Below are 17,670 nucleotides of genomic sequence, written 5' to 3'. Positions count from 1 at the left end.
ATCTAAAAGCCCCAGCTCCATACAGAGTAGCCTCTGTGATCTAGTCTGTGGCTTACAGGCAGGATCCATCCAGTGAAATATTTCCATTTAGTCTGCAGTTTATTTATTTAGTTAGTTTTCTTCCCTGAAGTAGTGAGTGCTTTCTAAAAAGCTGAAAGTCTTCTCCAGGAGAGAGCTGGGCAGGGCACTGGCCGCTGCCCCATCTAAGTGTATGGGGTATCATATCCTGCTGTGGCTGATGTAGCCTCTCTTAATGGTAGCTGCCACCCTCCTCTCCCCATATGTGGCTGACAGTAGCGTCAGCTGAGCTCTCTGTGCTCAGTTTGAAATAGTGCTCTCCCTCACTACTGAGAGCATGAGAAAAGGATGCTGCCTTTGCAGCTCAGCATGGACCAGGGTGTGTGTGCATTGTGTAGAAAAATAATGATAGAAGCTAAGTTGCTGCATGTGAATTAGCTAATGTAGGCATAGAAGACATCAGTGATACATTTTTTTTATCTCCTTAAGGCTGTGCAAATGATCCAGCTGTGATGTTCAAGTACCTTTGTACCACTGTTTGATATGTCCAAGCTGGAAGCTGACGAGATAACAGATTGTATTTAAATCCTTTATCTGTTGTGAGTTAAAATCAGGGTATCAAATCTTACTCTGATGAGGGTTATACTTCAGTTTGACTTTCTGATGACTTGAAATTGTGAGTTTATTTGCAGATACTAAAGGTACTCCATTAGTTACACAGAATACCCAGGTGTAGTAATCAGTGTACCATTTAATTCTCTAAATCATTTGATCTCGTTGAGCATGGCAGCAGTTGCTAACAATATAAATTTGCATCCTTCGGGAGCGTAAGTGGGGAAGTGGTTACGTAGGAATGTATGATAACATATCGTCTCTGGAAATCTGCTTTTAAAAAGATACTGCTTATCGTTATATAAATTATATAAATACTGCTTATCGTTCCAAGCTAAAATTGAGTTGATGCGCATTATTATAGCTCCATAGGGGAACTTCTAACATGCTGTAAGTATTTCGGATTGTTTTTCTGGTTAGTTGTGTAAGGCCCAAGTTTTCAACTCTCTTGAAAATTTTTAAGGTAAACTTGATTATTTTAAAATCCTGTCATCAAATAAAAACCTTTTATCATGAGGTGGCTTGACAGTAGGTATAAATACTGATTTTGGTTTGAAAATTAAACACATTTTGCATCTTACAGTATATAGGAAAACGTTTCAAATTTAATTTTGCTGTGCCAAGCATGAGTCAAGTTTGTTTCCAGGTTTTATATAAAGCCATACAGAGCGAACCATACTTTTTTGGGCCATCAGCGAAATGCATGAACTGGAGCATTCAATCAAAAGGGTTTTTGTGCTAATACTAGTTCCGAATGTGTTTATAGGACAGTTGTTTGTGAAAAAAAAAAAAGTTAGTGTTTTTAGTGTTTGAACACAGAGAAGTTAGCTCCTTGTTGATTTGAATTAGTATAAAGAGGTGTGACTTCAGTTTGGCTATTAGGTTCCATCAGTGGAAGGACTAGCTCTCAATGTGGATTCATATCTGGTGCTTCTTTAAGCAATAAGTTCACAGCAGAAGTTCATAATTTCTAGAACGATAGCATCTTCCTTTTGTTCTCAAACACTTTGGCTATTAATGACAAAATTGCGTTTCCTGGCTTCTGCTCAGCTATTCTGGATGTACACTGTGCTAATGTAAATCAGCAGTTTCTGCTTCTATAAATAGACTTGGTCAGCAGCTGCAGAGCAAAACTCACGAGCTTCTGGTCATTTTTATTGTTGCTATTTAGAAATTGCATAGCTGTAAAAGTGTCCTTTGTGTATGCCTGCTGTGGTGATGTTTGCACAGCCGGCTGAAGTTATGTGTAGGAATAGGGGAAAAGTTTTCACTGCGTTTAGAAACCAGGAGTATGGAAGTGGAGGCAGAGAGCTCTGTTTCCCTACATATGGGAAGTCCTTACAATAAGTTTGGAGCTCTTTTATAAAAAATACATGCTACCCAGTTGCCTGAAGGTCGGGTCTGGGGATAGCATTTTCCCTCCTCCTTTATAGCTGGACGTCAGGCAATATTTACAAGAGTATACTGTTGGGAAACATCCACTTGCTGTGCCTCGAGAAGTTGTCTTCCCATCTGTTGTATGGGAAGGAAACAGCCAGGGAAGATTGCTTGCCTTCCACAGCATTCCTCCCTTCCTGGACCATCTTGGGAGCTCTTGTTAGCAGCTACTGCTGCTATCCTCCGTTCTAGGAAGCAGAATAGGAAGTGATACCAGTCTGGCAATCTTCTTACCAGTATCTTCTTGATACCTGCAAGAAGATGGAAGCTAGCAGTTCAGCGAGGAAACCATTGCTCTGAATTGATGCACAGGAGGCTACTTGTAAAGAAAAACTATTCAGCATCTTTGATATGGGGATTTAACTGAAGTCCTGAATCTGTACTGACATGGATATTTTTCTTGAAAGCTACCAATTTTGCTCTTAAGGTTCTTAGTGCAGAGCCTCAGGAAGTATATTGAGCTGTACGGATGTTTTTTCTGAAGTAAAGATATCCTTGCTTTCAGCATTTCCCTAAAATACATAGAGCCAAATGGATCATAGACTCAACTTTTGCTGAAAGATGTGGAATTACTTAATTTTTCCTCCCTAATGTAAGAGCATGTTTCTTGTATCTGACACTCAGCTTGTGTGAATCACATGCAGAGAAAAAGGAAATTAGGAAATTTAGTATCATGATGGGAGGTGGGAGTAGAGGCCGCTTGTCAGCTGTTGCTTGAGAATCATAGAATCATAGACTGGTAAGGTTGGAAGGGACCTCTGGAGGTCATCTAGTCCAGCCCTCAGCATAGCCCATACGGGGGCTGAACCTACGACCGTGGCATTAGCAGCACCACGCTCTAACCAACTGAGCTGAACCTGCCCCCAAAACAGTGCGATCAGACTGTGAGGAGGCTGAACATCACCTGATTGCAATTCAGTGTATTCAAAACCTAAAAACTGGAAACCAGGGATTATCTCAGTTGTATGTTTTACCAGTGCTTTAAGCTGTATTCTTTATACTGTATACAAATTAGGTTTTAGTGATGTTAACTACTATTCTATGAGAAACAGAACCCTGTGGTCTAAACTCGTAGCTTAATAATTCTAATGTTTTTAAAAGTGTGTGCTAACTTCTGTTAGGCTTGATAGCCTGCATATTTTTAAGTCCTCTGATACTAGAAAAATGGATCATACTAATTCTTCATGGAAGACAATATTGACAGGGTAGGAAAGCACAAAGCAGGTTTGAATCTAGAGTGTGGACTTGTTCTTTTTAAAAATGTTTCCTCTCAACTTTAATTCTTAGGAGAGTAATTATAGTTCATTCATTGTGACAAAGTACTTCCATTTCTAATGGCCATTCATGGCAGTAATGAGGTTTCAATAATTTGGAGAGTTGAAGAATATGGTGTTTGACAGATCCTTGGAAGCACTTAGGAGGTCTAATTGAAATACAAATTTAGAAAGAAGCCTTAATTCTGTAATAAGAACATTTTGTGTCTCATTGGATAAACAAACCACATTATGAGTATAAAATCATAAAAAGTGTTAAGCATTTGAGAGCGCTTTTGAAGTTTATTGCTAAAATGCAAAGTAAGATGTTGCACTTTTAGATATTTCTGGAAATGATTAGCATGTATAATAGCTTAGTTCCTTTTGTAAAGTATAGAAACTGCTAATGTACAAAGTTAGTATCTTCTGTATGATGAAGAAATGTAAAGGAAGAAAAATGATAATTTTAATGCAGAATTAGTTAGACATCTAGAAATACTCATCCTTTAAAGAGAGACAAGAGGAGTTAATCTGGAAAATATTTACCTGAGAGACTTTACTAAATAAACTTTTATTTCTTCTTTTAGTCAGCAGATAAGCAGCGAGCCCTAGAAGAAACCAAAGCCTACACAACCCAGTCATTAGCAAGCGTAGCCTATCTGATCAACACTTTGGCCAACAATGTTCTCCAAATGCTGGATATCCAGGCATCCCAGCTTCGACGCATGGAATCTTCAATCAACCATATTTCACAAGTGAGAATTTTTTCCTTTTTCCCTTTTTCCCCTACTTTTATTTATTTATTTATTTATTTATTTGCAATTTGTTCTTGAAATTGTACAGCAGGGATAAAATTATTTGTGAGTTAGGCTTACCTGATATTTTAGGAATGAGAAAACATACTTTCCCTTAAAACAGAGGGATATATTGATTCTCATGTTAAACCTGGGAAGCATCTCTTCTCGTGATTTTATGATATTTTTGTTAGTGTGAGCATGTTATATAGGATAAGAAATTAAATATAATCTTGATCTGTTTATTGTTTAGAGGGTTTTGTTTTGCCTGTGAAGTGAAAAGCACAGGAAAACTGTTAATGAGAAATTCCAAATATTACATTGAAGGGCAGATTAACTAATCCAACTCTTATCTGGTGGCTTACTGTGCCTGCTATTAAATGGCTACATGCACTTAGAATTAGAAGGAAGTATGAAATAAACAGTGGAAAATTATGCTTGTCATCTTTTTACTTTTCCTGTTGCTTTAATATTGATGACAAAAGCGTAGGTGGTAAAAATACTTCTCTTCTGGCTTTTCTGAAGGTGTTGTTTGCAATGACACGAACGGAAGGTGAAATGATGCTGTCTCATGTTTGTATATAGCTTTACAACTCCTGCCATGGTTTGCAGTTTTTCCGGGCAGCAGTAAACTAAACTACTAATATCGGGAACCTGTGTCCTGCTATTACATTGATGAGAGTTCTGACTCTGCCTACTGGAGTGGGTTGAAGATAAAGAATAGATATATTGGAGGCTTGCATGCAAATGATGGATTAAGAGGAGAAAGTAAGAGCAATGAAACAGCACATTCTGTTTTTTCATTTACTGGAGAGTTGATTGGCTCCGTTACTGAGCATTTCTAGAAGACAAAGGTAGGCAGGCACTTTTGTGTCCTGTTTTGACCAATATATTTTAGCTACTACAAGTTTGATGAAATTTCTTGGTCTCCATATGATAGTGTTACAATTAAGAAAAGAGGAATGTGGTATTTAGAAAGAGATTTGGAAGTGGGAGCTGTGTAAGTTAGGAAATAAGCAAGTAGTTAATCAGTATGTAGATCTGGAAGAGGGAAGAAGAGTGAGTGGATTCAGAGGATGATGCAGCATTATGAAAGAAGAAAACAACACCAGAGCAGGATAGAAGGGAACAAAGATCAGAATAGTGTGGTGTATTTTTATAAATGAATCAAAGAGAACTGATAGATATCTTAGTATTCAGAGTGGCTGCCATATTTTTTACAGTTACTTTGTCTCTGGTTGAGAGATTATTATTTATGTATCTTGTGAATGATCACACTTATAAATTCTCTGAAAGTTGAAATTTTTTCTGTAAAGTGAGTTAAGCTCATCTGTTAACTTGCCTTGCTGGTGCTGAAAAGCTTGCTAAGCTGGCAGTGATCTGGCCCAGCAAAAGAAGTGAATAACTTCATTCTAGGTTAATGAGCTGAATTGGCTCACTGAGGGATCAGATGAATTCTGGAGCAGATGCGAAGAAATGGAGGGGGTGTTGGGGGTTTGCCTTTCTGAAGGCACTGTACTATTAGGCTGGCTCAATTATCTCATGCAACTGGTTTCTCAGAAATAAGCTGAGAAGCTTTCTTCCACTGCATGCTACTTTTTAATCTATGGGCAAGTCATTCTCCCCCCCTCCCCCAGCCACAAATTTTATATTATTACGTACATCTTGCATGTATTTGTGTGTGCATGTGTATACTTACATGCTATATATATGCTCTGTGTGTGTAAACACACAAATACACCTGTATACACCCACATACAAATATACCTGTATGCACACAGTCTTGGATATATGCTTCTTGGCAGGCAAGCTAGGGCCAGTTGATAAGTATTTCAATTATTTGAGAGCCTGATGCAGAAGACAATATATTAAGGAAAAATATTTTCATTCAGACTTCACTAGATTCTGCATTTTATTGATGCAAAAAATTTGTCACACAGTTTGAGTAAATCAGCTTTTGGGAGACGTATCATGAAATTTTAAATTTTTTCATTCTGAGAATAAGTTTTATGCAGATTGAGATATGAAGTCTGATCGTCTTTGCTGCATAGGCAGGATTGGTACATATGCAAACTGGGTAGTTATTTAAAATGGACCATTAAATTTCCAGTGCCCAATACCCAATGGAGATACATCTACCAGAATTCGTACGCTGCAATTGTACAACAAAACAGAGCTTAAAGTATTTCACAGGCACACATGCACGCGTGTTGTGGTCCAAGGAACTTTTTAAAGTTGAATTTAATACACGTGGAAATGGGTTCATCCCATGATACTTGTGTTGTAGTTGGCTATATTTTCTCTCTTAATTTCAATGGTTATTTTCCTTTCAACATTTTTTATTTCTTTTATCATAGCTTGTATGTAAAAAACCATTTCTGTTCAGGAACTTTGATTATACTTCTTATCCTGGAACAGGCCTAACCTGCAGAAAATTTCTGTAGGCTTTTTCACACTGGGGGTCAAGTTTAGTGTACTGTTTCTAGCACCACTTCAAAAGCTTCATGGGTAAAAAGCCAAATTAACAGTTCAAACAATCTTACTTGAAATGATGTCAGTGTTTTGGAACAGATAAGAGACTCGTAACTACTATCCACTCATATTTGACTATGCATTATTGCATTAATACTTTGTTCAGTAGGTATTGATATTTAAATGTAGAACACACTAGTGCAGATTATGACATCTGGCTGTGTAGACCTGCTTTTAATTTTGAGTTGAAGTTCTAGGTTTCCACATATTCTCCAAAGAAAGGAGAAAAATCATTTAGCTCTTAGTAAAAAAAACTTTTTCAAAAGTGCCTTTTTTGTTCAATGTAGCTCTGACTTGAAGAGACTTGATTAACTTTAGAAGATGAAATATTCTAGTTTTCTGTTCGTTGACAGAATGCCAAATTATATCACTTTCTATGTTTCTTTCCATATGCCAACTTAAACAAAGAACTGAAAAGGAAGTTGATAATCATTTGTGTTTTTTCAGATTATACGTAGGTCCTGAATAAGAAAATTACTACTATTGAAACTATTTTTATGCAAGTGATTAAATTCTATTGGTTTAAAATTGAAGACTGCTTCAGTTTGGTCTGAAAGCTGATGAATCTATTCTTACTTGCCTTCTTGAACTTTGTCCAGAACTAGATGGTGTGCACTGTTTCGTATTTGGCTGAAAATTTAAATACTAAATACAGATCATCTGTATAAGTATTTATACTTGCTAAAGCATTTGCATTAATTTTTTCAAGTCAGCAAATGCTCTGGAATGTTGATAATGTCCAAATTCTTTAAATTAATCTGGCAGATTTTCAGGTTTCAATTTTGTATGATGAGCAATTATTTTTGTCAGGTTTGGTTACAAAGTATTTTTAGTGAACAAGGTAGCCTGAAAACAGTCTAATTTATAAGCAACTGTTGCAGTGTTCGAATACAGTAATAGTGATGAATTATCTTCAACGGCGTTGCGTGATGGAGAAGTCTGCTTCATGCAGTTTCTACAGAAATCGACCCCCACGACGCTGTCTGTCAGAGCAGTTCGTAGGTGCTGGGAAGCCTGTGGATTTGAACTGCTCTGTAGTCAGCACGCGATGCTCGGTTTAACTGTAACAGCATGTGTGAGCGGGCTCCTCTCTGCAGGGAAGTTCAGCTGGACTTCCTCTTGATATATCAGGAAAGGCTTGGAGATGTTTTTATTTTTTTTTTTACAAGCTGTTGAGTATAGCCACACTCCTTCGCAAGTGATAATGCAAATCTATTTTTCAGAGTAGATTTTAGCAGTGTACAGAGCAGGTAGCTTTTCAGCATTTTGGTATCATTATAACCTCTTTCTCAACAGTTGAAGCAACTACAATGTCACATTCCTACCTAAGGTGTTAAGTTTGGACAGTTGCTTATTTTAAAGCAGTAATCTGATTGTCAAGGTAATTTTTGAATTCATTTTTTTAAGATCTAGCAAACTAGATTTAAAAAAAAATCCAACTGGCAACATTGTATTTAAGCAGCCTTTTCTCTTAAGAAATTTTGACTGTATTTTAAAAGCCTAGACTAACACAGCGACAGTAAGTTGTGAATTGAAATTGGAATGCTTTATTTCTGCATTTTCACTGCAGATTGGACTTTCAAAATGCTAACTTAATACTCTGGAAAGTTTCACATCTAAAAGAGAGTATTTCTAAAAACTACGAGTTCAGGGACTACTAAATGAAGTGGTAAATACCCTTAATTTGGGAATCCCAGAAATTACTTAAAATATTCACTATTTTTAATCTTTACAAAACTTGAGGCTATTTTTATTGAACTTGGTATGGAAGATTGACAGTTCAAAATGGCTCAGAAAATTCCTAATAGAAAAAAACAAAGTGGTTTTCCCCCCTCTCTGCCAAGGTAGCCCTTGCCTTATTGTAGGCATTTTGGAAAGCATATCAAAAGCTGGTAGTAATGAGCTTAATCTCTAACAAACTGTGTGCTATCTGTCAATTAAAAGCTGTTGCCAATGGTTAATGGCGCTATGGGAAAAATTATGTAATAATATTGGCAGAAACCCAAAATTTCTTGTTAGAGAATAGTGATTTAAGTTATAGAAGAGCAGAACACATCCCATCTGCTTTTCCTGGCAGACCTTCCAAAGCCAGATGTTTTGTTAGTCGAGTTATAGCCCCTAAAACATACTAATTTTTTCCTTCTCTCCTTGGATTTTTTTTGAATTGAGTGTTTTAAAAATGATGTTATGTCAACAAAGATTTCTAAATTCCTGAACAAATGTTCTGTTAGCAGTCTCCTGTCTTGCTTAAGGCATTAATGTCAGTGCTAGAGGCAATAATTGCTGTCTGTTAAGGATTAATATTTTCATTTTCTGTAGTAGTAGGTTAATCTTTGCTCCTTTCTCTAGGAACCAAATACCTCAATGTTCCTCTTTGCTGTTTTATAGATGTCTTAAGATCTTAGGGTTCCAATAGTCTACGAGGCTAGAGAATTAAATTTTTGAAAAACCTGCTAGCGGAATGCTTTTCAATAGAATTCTGAAGGTATTTGTGGGTGCCATTTTAAAACCATCAGTCATTCCTCAGCAGTTAAAGATAAAGAAGCTGTTCTGAATTGTCAGGCAACAAAATTCCCATTACTTGAGCTTCAGCTTTTAATTAGTTTTTATGCATTTCATTGTTTATTACTGTAGGCATGCCTCACTGATCACGCTATTCCTTAAGGAAACCAGATGTACCCATAGCTCTTATTAATAATTAAAACGCCCTTTTTCATTCATGGAAACAAGTTTGCACAGTGCCAAGATACCATCGCTACAATAACATGTGCATGCAGTCACATTGTATCTTTAGATAATTGTATAGTAAAATGCTGAAAGAACATGACTTAAGGTTGCAGAGGTCAAGCTCTTGAGCTTCAGGGAAAGGAAGAAATAATCTTGCCAACACTGCACTAATTACTTTCTTTTTAATTTGTAGATGGAAGATAAGAATTGAGGCATTGAGAGTTTAATGTTCAAGGCATAAACCAGTTTTGAGTGACCACATTAAGACCCATGAGATTTTGATGTTTCAGGCTGTTTGAAATATCTTAAAGCATTTCAGATTCATAGCATTGATGTTGTAGCTGGGGATGTTCAGCATTTTAGAAAACTGGATCAGAGGCCTGTAAGATAAAGTACATACAATTGTCAGTGTAATATTTCTGCACTTCTCTAGCGACATGTCCAGATCACAGATGAAGTCTGTGATAACAGCAGAGCTTGAATTTTTCAGCTATAGTAAACATGAGCTTGTCTACTGAGTTGCTGCAGGCACATACTTTTAGGTTATCAAAAGAGGGCCTGATTTCTGATCACCCAGCAGGTGAGGTGAGGATTCTGTAGACAGTGTCTTTGGTACGGCTGCTGCTTGTTCCCGGGATGCCTCCTTCCGCTGTGCCGTAGAGGCAAAGGTCGGGCACAGGGAAGGGATAAAAACATGTGACGAAAGAAAAAAAAAGAATCCCGCCCTGATTCAGAGTGGCACATTTTGGGTACTGTGCAGTGGAGCATGTTTACGTGCTGTGTTTGCGCTGATGCTTGTACAAGCAGTAATACTGTAGGAGCTGTGAAGAGGCCGACCTGCTCCATTGCGCTGAGGGACAGTGCGTAGACCTGGTCATCACTGGGAACTTCAGGAAGGGCCAAATTGATTGGAGAGCGGTTTACTTGCTAAAGTATTAGCTGTTATAATGTGCAGGTTTCTATTAAGCTTGTATGAACTCTGAATTTCTGCAAAGGCTTGTATTTTGGACACATTTGAGTGGGTTTTTGTGAGGGTGGTGGAAGATAGGTCCCAGACAGTTTAATCACCCCTATTAAATTTCAGATCATTACTCAACAAACTGGAGTTTTTCAAAGAGAGATTTGCCAACATTTTTTTGACCTTGAATAATGTATTTTTCTGTAGCTTACATTCTGTAGCTGTGCTGCTTCATCAGAAAATTTCCAGATCTAGTTAGATCATACTGGAGATGGTAGAAATACACATGAGAAAGTTCTGTTCAGTGTTTTAAAATTTAGGAAAATTGCAAACAATTGAAAATATGTTAGTGGGAAATCTTGATAGATAGTGATTTAAACCTGCCTATAATGCCCCTGATATTTGTGAAAATCTCCTTTTTTGGAAAGAATTTGAAGAAACAATTCCTTGGATTTTTTTTCTTCTTGTTTGTTTGTTTGTTTTTTAAGTCCTGGTGATTGCAGAAGATAACACAGGATCTCGTTTACTTGTTCTACTATGTGTGGCACAAACAGAAGGATGAAACAGAGTTGACAACCAACCTCACCTCCCCAGTATCTGCTTGCAGAAAATTAAAACTCATAAAACTTGTCTTATGAAAATGAATTCTCATTTGTACCTGGTCTTTAGTTACTACAGAGCCTCTCTCTTGCTTAACTGTGTAAAGTCTACCTGGTGCCATTCATGGTCACTGAAATGATAATAAGAAATCTTACAAATAGCTGAATGAAGAGAAATCCTAATGATGGTGATTCTTACTTTTTGAGCCTGTAACTTACACCTTTGTTCATAACTTTGGCAAATTTCCTCTAAGGAAAGTTGTGATAAAAAGAGTCTTTTTTTTTTCTTTTTTCTTTTTTCTTTTTTTTAAATGACATGAATAACCCTAGGATTTAAAAATTTCTGTCCTGGCAAAGATGTATAACGTTTTTAGGTAAATTTTCCTTTTTCCTAGTCCTCTTCCCAAACAACATTCAAGTACATGTGTTTAGACAACATATTTTCGTTAGGTTTTTTTCTTGCACTAGGTATTCTCCTGTAGTAGTCGTTGTAATATATGAAGGGAAGGATTTTCAATGTTGGCTTTATCTATTTTTAGTGAAGGCACTGTGTTCAACTATTGGCTTCACTGTGCATAGAGTTAAGTTAGTACTGAGCATTTTCTCAAGTCCAGTCATTGCTTTGTAATGAGCCTTTTATAAAGACTTAAATATCTTATCTGATTTGTCTGACTGAAATTTTATTCTCTTGTAAGACTACTAGTCGTAGTTTATCAAACTGTTCTGCAACCTAAGAAAACTTATTTATAGTTTGCTTTGCAGGTCTTAAAAGTTAGGATTTAGGAAGATACCCTTGTACTTCATCTAGTTGGACACTGTTTCAAAGAGGAGCTTCAAGAGCAATTTTAAAATTAGAAAGGGTAATTAAAGAAATAGTATAGATCAGTGTTAGTAATTCAGTGGAAACTACTAAGAGTGGACAGGAGAAAGAATTTTTCTGAATTATAAACAGCAAGAGTGATAGAAACCCCAAAGAACCCTTAGCTATACATGTGGGTCTAGAAGTGATGAGTTCAACAGTAACCTGAACAAAGATGCTGTAAGAAAATACATGTAGTGATATGTTTATCACAGTATACCAAGATCTGCAAAACGTTAGAACTGATTCAGTTTTTTTATACTAACTGTGTTCAAATGCCTACCGCTGTTAGTAAATACACTACGTCTTTTGTAGACGGTGGACATTCACAAAGAGAAAGTTGCTAGAAGAGAAATTGGTATCTTGACTACAAACAAAAACACCTCAAGAACTCACAAAATCATTGCACCAGCTAACCTGGAGCGACCAGTTCGCTACATCAGGAAACCTATTGATTATACAATTCTAGATGATATTGGACATGGAGTGAAGGTAGGTGATACTGTTAAAACAGACAAACTGCAAATACATTGTCTTTGTGTATTTTCAAAATACTTGATGTTTTTCATGGTAATATACCAGTTTCTCCTTACCTGGCATGGTTTGTCTTCCCAGTGTGTCTATACACGTAAGAGGAATTCTGCCTAATTTCCAATTGCTCTTTCTCCTTCCCTTGCCTCTATGTTTCTGAACCTTGCAAATCCACTCAGTCTGATTTTTGAGGATGTTTGGGACTATGGATTTCAGCCAGTAAAGTGCTTCTAAATATCTGTTTGCTTGATTCTGCTATTCTGGTTTGAATCAGTTGCCAGGATATACATGAGTAATGAAAGGCTAAGGACGAACTATTGCTTTTCTAAAACAAAGTATGATCCAGCTGTAATTGCCACTGGCTTACTTTGGAGCTCACCTGAAGAAAGGGTTTGCATAAGAAGTATCATTTGCTCCTTTCTCTTCTTTTTGGCAGAGCATATTATACCATATCCTGTGATGTGCTTTGTTAAAGTGAGCTCTATACAACTTATGTGCCATATGGAGTTTCAGAATGGGAATTTTCCTGCTGAGTTCTAAGCCAGCTGGTTTTGCCTTTTAACACTAAGAAAAAGGAGGAATTTCAGGGGAAAGAGCAGACTGAGATGCAACTGATGCTGTTGTATGCAAGTATTAGCTGTGTGTACAGAACAGTAGGAATGTCACGTGCAAAATTAGATATGCCTTTCTTAAAAGCATGTCCTGAATGTGAACACAGTCTCAGCAGATGTGAGCTTATTGTTAACTTGTGCTGCCAGGAAAACAAATACGGAAATGAGAACACTGACAGTATTAAAGTTCCAGGAGAAGAAAGGTAAATAACACAAAGCAGTGTCATTTTTACATGACAGACTAACAAACCTGTAAACCTTGTAAGTAGCTGTAGGGTAAGATGCTTCTTCCAATCAAAATACACCAGAATTCCTTTTGCTTGACACCAAACTGCATTGGATTACTTACGTTGTTCAATTTGAGCTATCTGCTTTGGATAATTGTTCAAATGACTACGGATCATTTAACCAGAATCTTAAGGTTCAAATCCTGAACAGTCCTGTTTAAATGTCTTTTCAGAGTGATTTTACTCAAGATCTTCTCAACATCCTGTTAGTTAACAGAAAGTCTTCCCCCCCACCCATTTCTTAGCGAAAGAGTCAACCTCAATTTATAACTCTGATCAGGTTAAAAAAAGGCAAATGACTCTTTTTATCTTGACTTGAAATAATAATTAAAACAACCATCGTTATTAACTACTGTTTTCCCCAGGAAATGGTCATTCTTGCGTCAAAATCTACTGCCAGTTCTTACAAATTCTGACTTTATGCAGGTCAGCAGAACTCCTTCTGGATATGGATGGAGCATATTAACCTGTAGGATTACTATTGCTAATATTTTAATGATCACTTTTGTTTTAATAAGATTATTTTAGAACTCATTAAAGAGTAGTTTTTAGTTGCTCTGCAGCACAAATTTATTTAGCACTGGCTCTAAACCATTGTTCTTGGTATCCCACTTGCCTCAGTGTAGTGGAATTGCACCCAGTGTGATGCAATGAATTATTTTCTTTCAAAAGAACATAATTCATCAAATTAATAATGACTCAAATGGATGTTTGCATCCATTTGTTATGCTTGTGATATGCTTGAAACATCTTCCAAATGATATTTACAATGCACTATATTTAAAAAATGAAGAAGTATTGTATATTTAACCAAGCGATAACCAACAAACCTAAAGTCATGCCATCTTTAATGTAAGTTTCATAGATCTGTTCCAGTGGTGTTCATCCTGCTTGCAGTGAGGAAGAAAGAACAGTTCCCTTGCTGACGGGGAGAAAGTGGCCAGTTGTGCTGATCAACATGCTGTTTTTGTTCTGCTTCAGTAACTACAGAATAGTTCACTCTCCAGCAGGAGATCTAGTAAAACCACTTGTTAAAAGAAAAGGGGTTGGAGCTATAAATTTGTGTATTTATAGCTGTGTATTGCTTTAGCTGTGGCATTTTCCCTTAAATTGAGGGTTCAGAAAGAATTATTGGGTAAACAGCTTTAAAATTTTAGTTACCCTAGCAGTGCCTCAGTATGCATTCATTGTCCTCCATCTGCCTTTTCTGCTACAGAGCTTCCCCAATAGCACTTTGACCCAGAATTATGCACTGTCAGGACGATCTATTAATAAAAGAGCTATTGCAGCAAGCATTCGTTGCAGCTCCTGAAAATGATGGCACGCTGGAGAAGGAGTAATACAGGAGAAACGGGGAGCGTCCTAGGCCAAGAAATCCCGTGTGCCTCATTGAGAGAAGTAGTATAGCAACTTGAGCACCTATTCGTACCATTCAGAAGCTCAAAGCGTATGTGGGTACTGTCTGTAGGAGAAGGTGCTCTGCAGTTTGGTTTCTTAATAGGTGAGAGGTTTGACCCATTCAGAGGGGAGTGTGGTTGTATTAAGGCATCGTAATTAATAAGCAATACCGCTGAGGAAAGGATCTCAGCTGATGGACCCTTCCATGTAATCTGTTGATCTCTCTGGCCAGAAAGAGTGGACTTGGTTCTGCCAGGGTAGCTGGGTGAAGCAGAGACCCTTGTGGAAGATACATCTGTGGAACTTTAAACTTAAAAACAGATTATTTCAGGAAATGAGATTACATTTTCTTTGATACATTATGGTCTCTTTGTGAACTGAATGGATGAATGAAAATAGTCGTTCAGGATGTTCCACTGTTGAGATTCTGCCATATTTTATGTTCGTTACAAACAGTGTAAGAAATATGATAAAGTAATTGGACTAAAAATAAATTAAAAGATACTCAAATGGAAGAAGAAATCTTTTAAACAATTTTGTTGTGGGGAAAGATAATGTAGAGTATTGTGCTAGCAAGACATTGTATGACTTAATGCCAAAATGCTAGTGCCTAAACTTTAAAATGGTATTTTGCTGTTGGTTAATGTCTTAATATATAGTTTAGAAAATACTGATTTTTAGACTGCTGTACATCTTGCAAGACATGATGATTTGCTCCTGCTCTTTGCACAAGGGTTTCTCATGGCATCAGATTAAGAGTTAACAGCCAGCATTATCTATGAAAGAATATATATTTGGTTAATACTCTAGAGGATTCTGTTTCAGCTACTTGTAATTATGCTAATACATATAACAGTTTATATTAGTCAAGGATATTGATAAGGCTATTCTTTGAAAGCTGTAATTAATTTCTGAAGTTAGTCTACCTAGAACTCATGTTCCATTTTGAAAGGAGAGAAGCTTTCAGTGCTTTTGTTAGCACTGTAAGAACTTGAATAAATAGTGTACAAATATTTAAGCTTTAATTTTAAGGTATTAATCTAAAAGCTTTTTGATCAATGTATATTAAAAGTTTCAGCCTGAAAATCTTTCGTTCATGACACATTCTGCTTTAACCACTCTTTCTATGATCTACTGATACATTATTTTGTTAATGCTGAATGCTTAACTTTTTTCTTTCCTTTTTCCTTTCTCTTCATATCCTGAAGTTCCAACTAACCTTTCAATGCTTTTTTTCCTTACCTCTTTTATTTGCTCCATTTATGCATTAAGTGGTTGCTTAGATTTAAGGTAAGAAACCTCAGGGCTGGATTTCCATTCTTATTCTTCAGAGACTATTACACACGGGGAGATGGTTAAGATGAATGTTACTGATCATATAAAACAATGCCTCCTCTTCCCTCCTGTATCAGACCTTCTATTCGAATGATTTCACTGCAGATAGATATTTTGTGGTATCAATTAAAGCATTTATATAAGGAAGCTAACACAGTTAATTTTAAAAGCTTTGTAGGAAAATACTGACTGATTTAAGCATATCTACTAGATCACTGACAAGGGAGGAATGTTGTGCTAACCTGATGCAGAAAAAACGATACATTGAATATGTAGCAGGCTTAGCTGAGCATAAGCCTCCCCCTGTGTAATATTCTCTTTATCCTATATACGGTGTGAATTATGGTCTGATTCGGATTAAGATTTCAGTGTAAGATTGCTCAGATAAAGTGCTCCAAAGGTACATAACAAATTCAAATGTGCACATAATTTTTTAAAGTTGCAGTATCCTTAAGGTTTTCAGTAACTGTCTAGCACTGTTTAAGTACTGAGAGGCACTCATACATGGAAATTTTCTCAAACTTGATAGTTGATTGTGCAAAATATTTAGTCACCCTTAAAAAGCCAAGTGATTTATTAAATCAAATGTTAAATGAATAGTGCATTAGAGGGGTCAGGCCAAAGTCTGGCAAGCTCTAAGGGATCTCAAAGAGGTTTAGATGCGAGTAGCATTAGTGCCTGTAGAAATAACAAAAAGCATGAGATCAATTAGACACTTAAGGAAAGCTGCATGATGCTTCGTAACATGTAACATGTCCGTTAACAGATGGAGTATAGCCTGTGCTGAGTCTTGAGATTGTCATATTCCTGAAGGGATTTTGGGAAGGAGGAATGAAAGTTAGTGACAACAACAGTTTTAAGGACAAAACCATCTTTTACAATATAGACTATTAATATGCAGAATGGCAATATTTATTGCGTAAAGGTCCAAGTTGATGTGAATCTTTTACATTATTAAGTATTTTCCGTGTCTGGAAAAAGCTAGAAGAAAATCCTGCAAATTCCTGAAAAGATTGTCTGTTAAATAGCTACTACTGTAGAGAACCTAATGATATCCCTGTGGAATTGGCCAGCTGGTATTTTTAATAAGGTGTTTAAATGTATGTAGTACATCTGGTCACAATGGTAAATGTTTGGTAAATGAAAGGAGATTTCTCACATGTCATTTTAAATTTATATTTACATGAGTGTGTAAGGTACAGTATACACATAGAGGTTTAGTTTTGTTTTATTTTAGAATTACAAAATGTATCTTCTACCTGTTTCTTTCTGACTATCCACAAAAGACTGATAGTTTTAATGCTGAATATGCCATACTCTTGGTGCAGTCCATATTGGACAGTGGTTTTCTCAGTGATTTTAAAAGGTAACTGGCAAACTGATGGTTTTCTTTGTTGGTCTCCATTGCTGCAGTTATGAACAAATGACAAACAACTGTGTAATTCAAGATTGTATGCAGACTGACAATTTTGCATCCTCTGGCATGATGATTTTCTATCTTCAGAGAAAATTATTTTTCTATATCTAGATTTGTACTGAAACTAATATTTTTTGTTATGACCCCAGTTAAAAATATTTCTCCATTTTTACCAGAGTGAACCCGATCACAGCTTTGATTTAGGGAATCTAAATAGGCCAATCAACTTCTCATTGCCAAATATAAGTGTTAAAAACCCACACCTGAACGCAGAAGCTCATGCAGGAGATGCAGCAGCTCTC

At 36.6% G+C, this 17,670-nt stretch overlaps 1 protein-coding gene across 5 annotated transcripts in view; it reads left to right on the top strand.

Moving 5' to 3' along the window:
* Positions 1-17,670, top strand: part of ABI2 (abl interactor 2) — a 72,361-nt gene that overhangs the window by 26,010 nt on the left and 28,681 nt on the right. For all 5 annotated transcript variants that reach the window (XM_062579173.1, XM_062579170.1, XM_062579172.1 and 2 more), the window contains exons 2-3: positions 3,908-4,075; positions 12,105-12,281. In XM_062579173.1, coding sequence (XP_062435157.1) covers positions 3,908-4,075; positions 12,105-12,281 — 345 coding nt within the window. The remainder of the gene's footprint in view (positions 1-3,907; positions 4,076-12,104; positions 12,282-17,670) is intronic.

Source organism: Rhea pennata, chromosome 6, assembly GCF_028389875.1.
Source record: "Rhea pennata isolate bPtePen1 chromosome 6, bPtePen1.pri, whole genome shotgun sequence".
Taxonomy (NCBI): domain Eukaryota; kingdom Metazoa; phylum Chordata; class Aves; order Rheiformes; family Rheidae; genus Rhea; species Rhea pennata.
The sequence above is the reverse complement of the archived record's forward strand: the minus strand, read 5'-3'. Positions and strand labels throughout refer to the sequence as shown.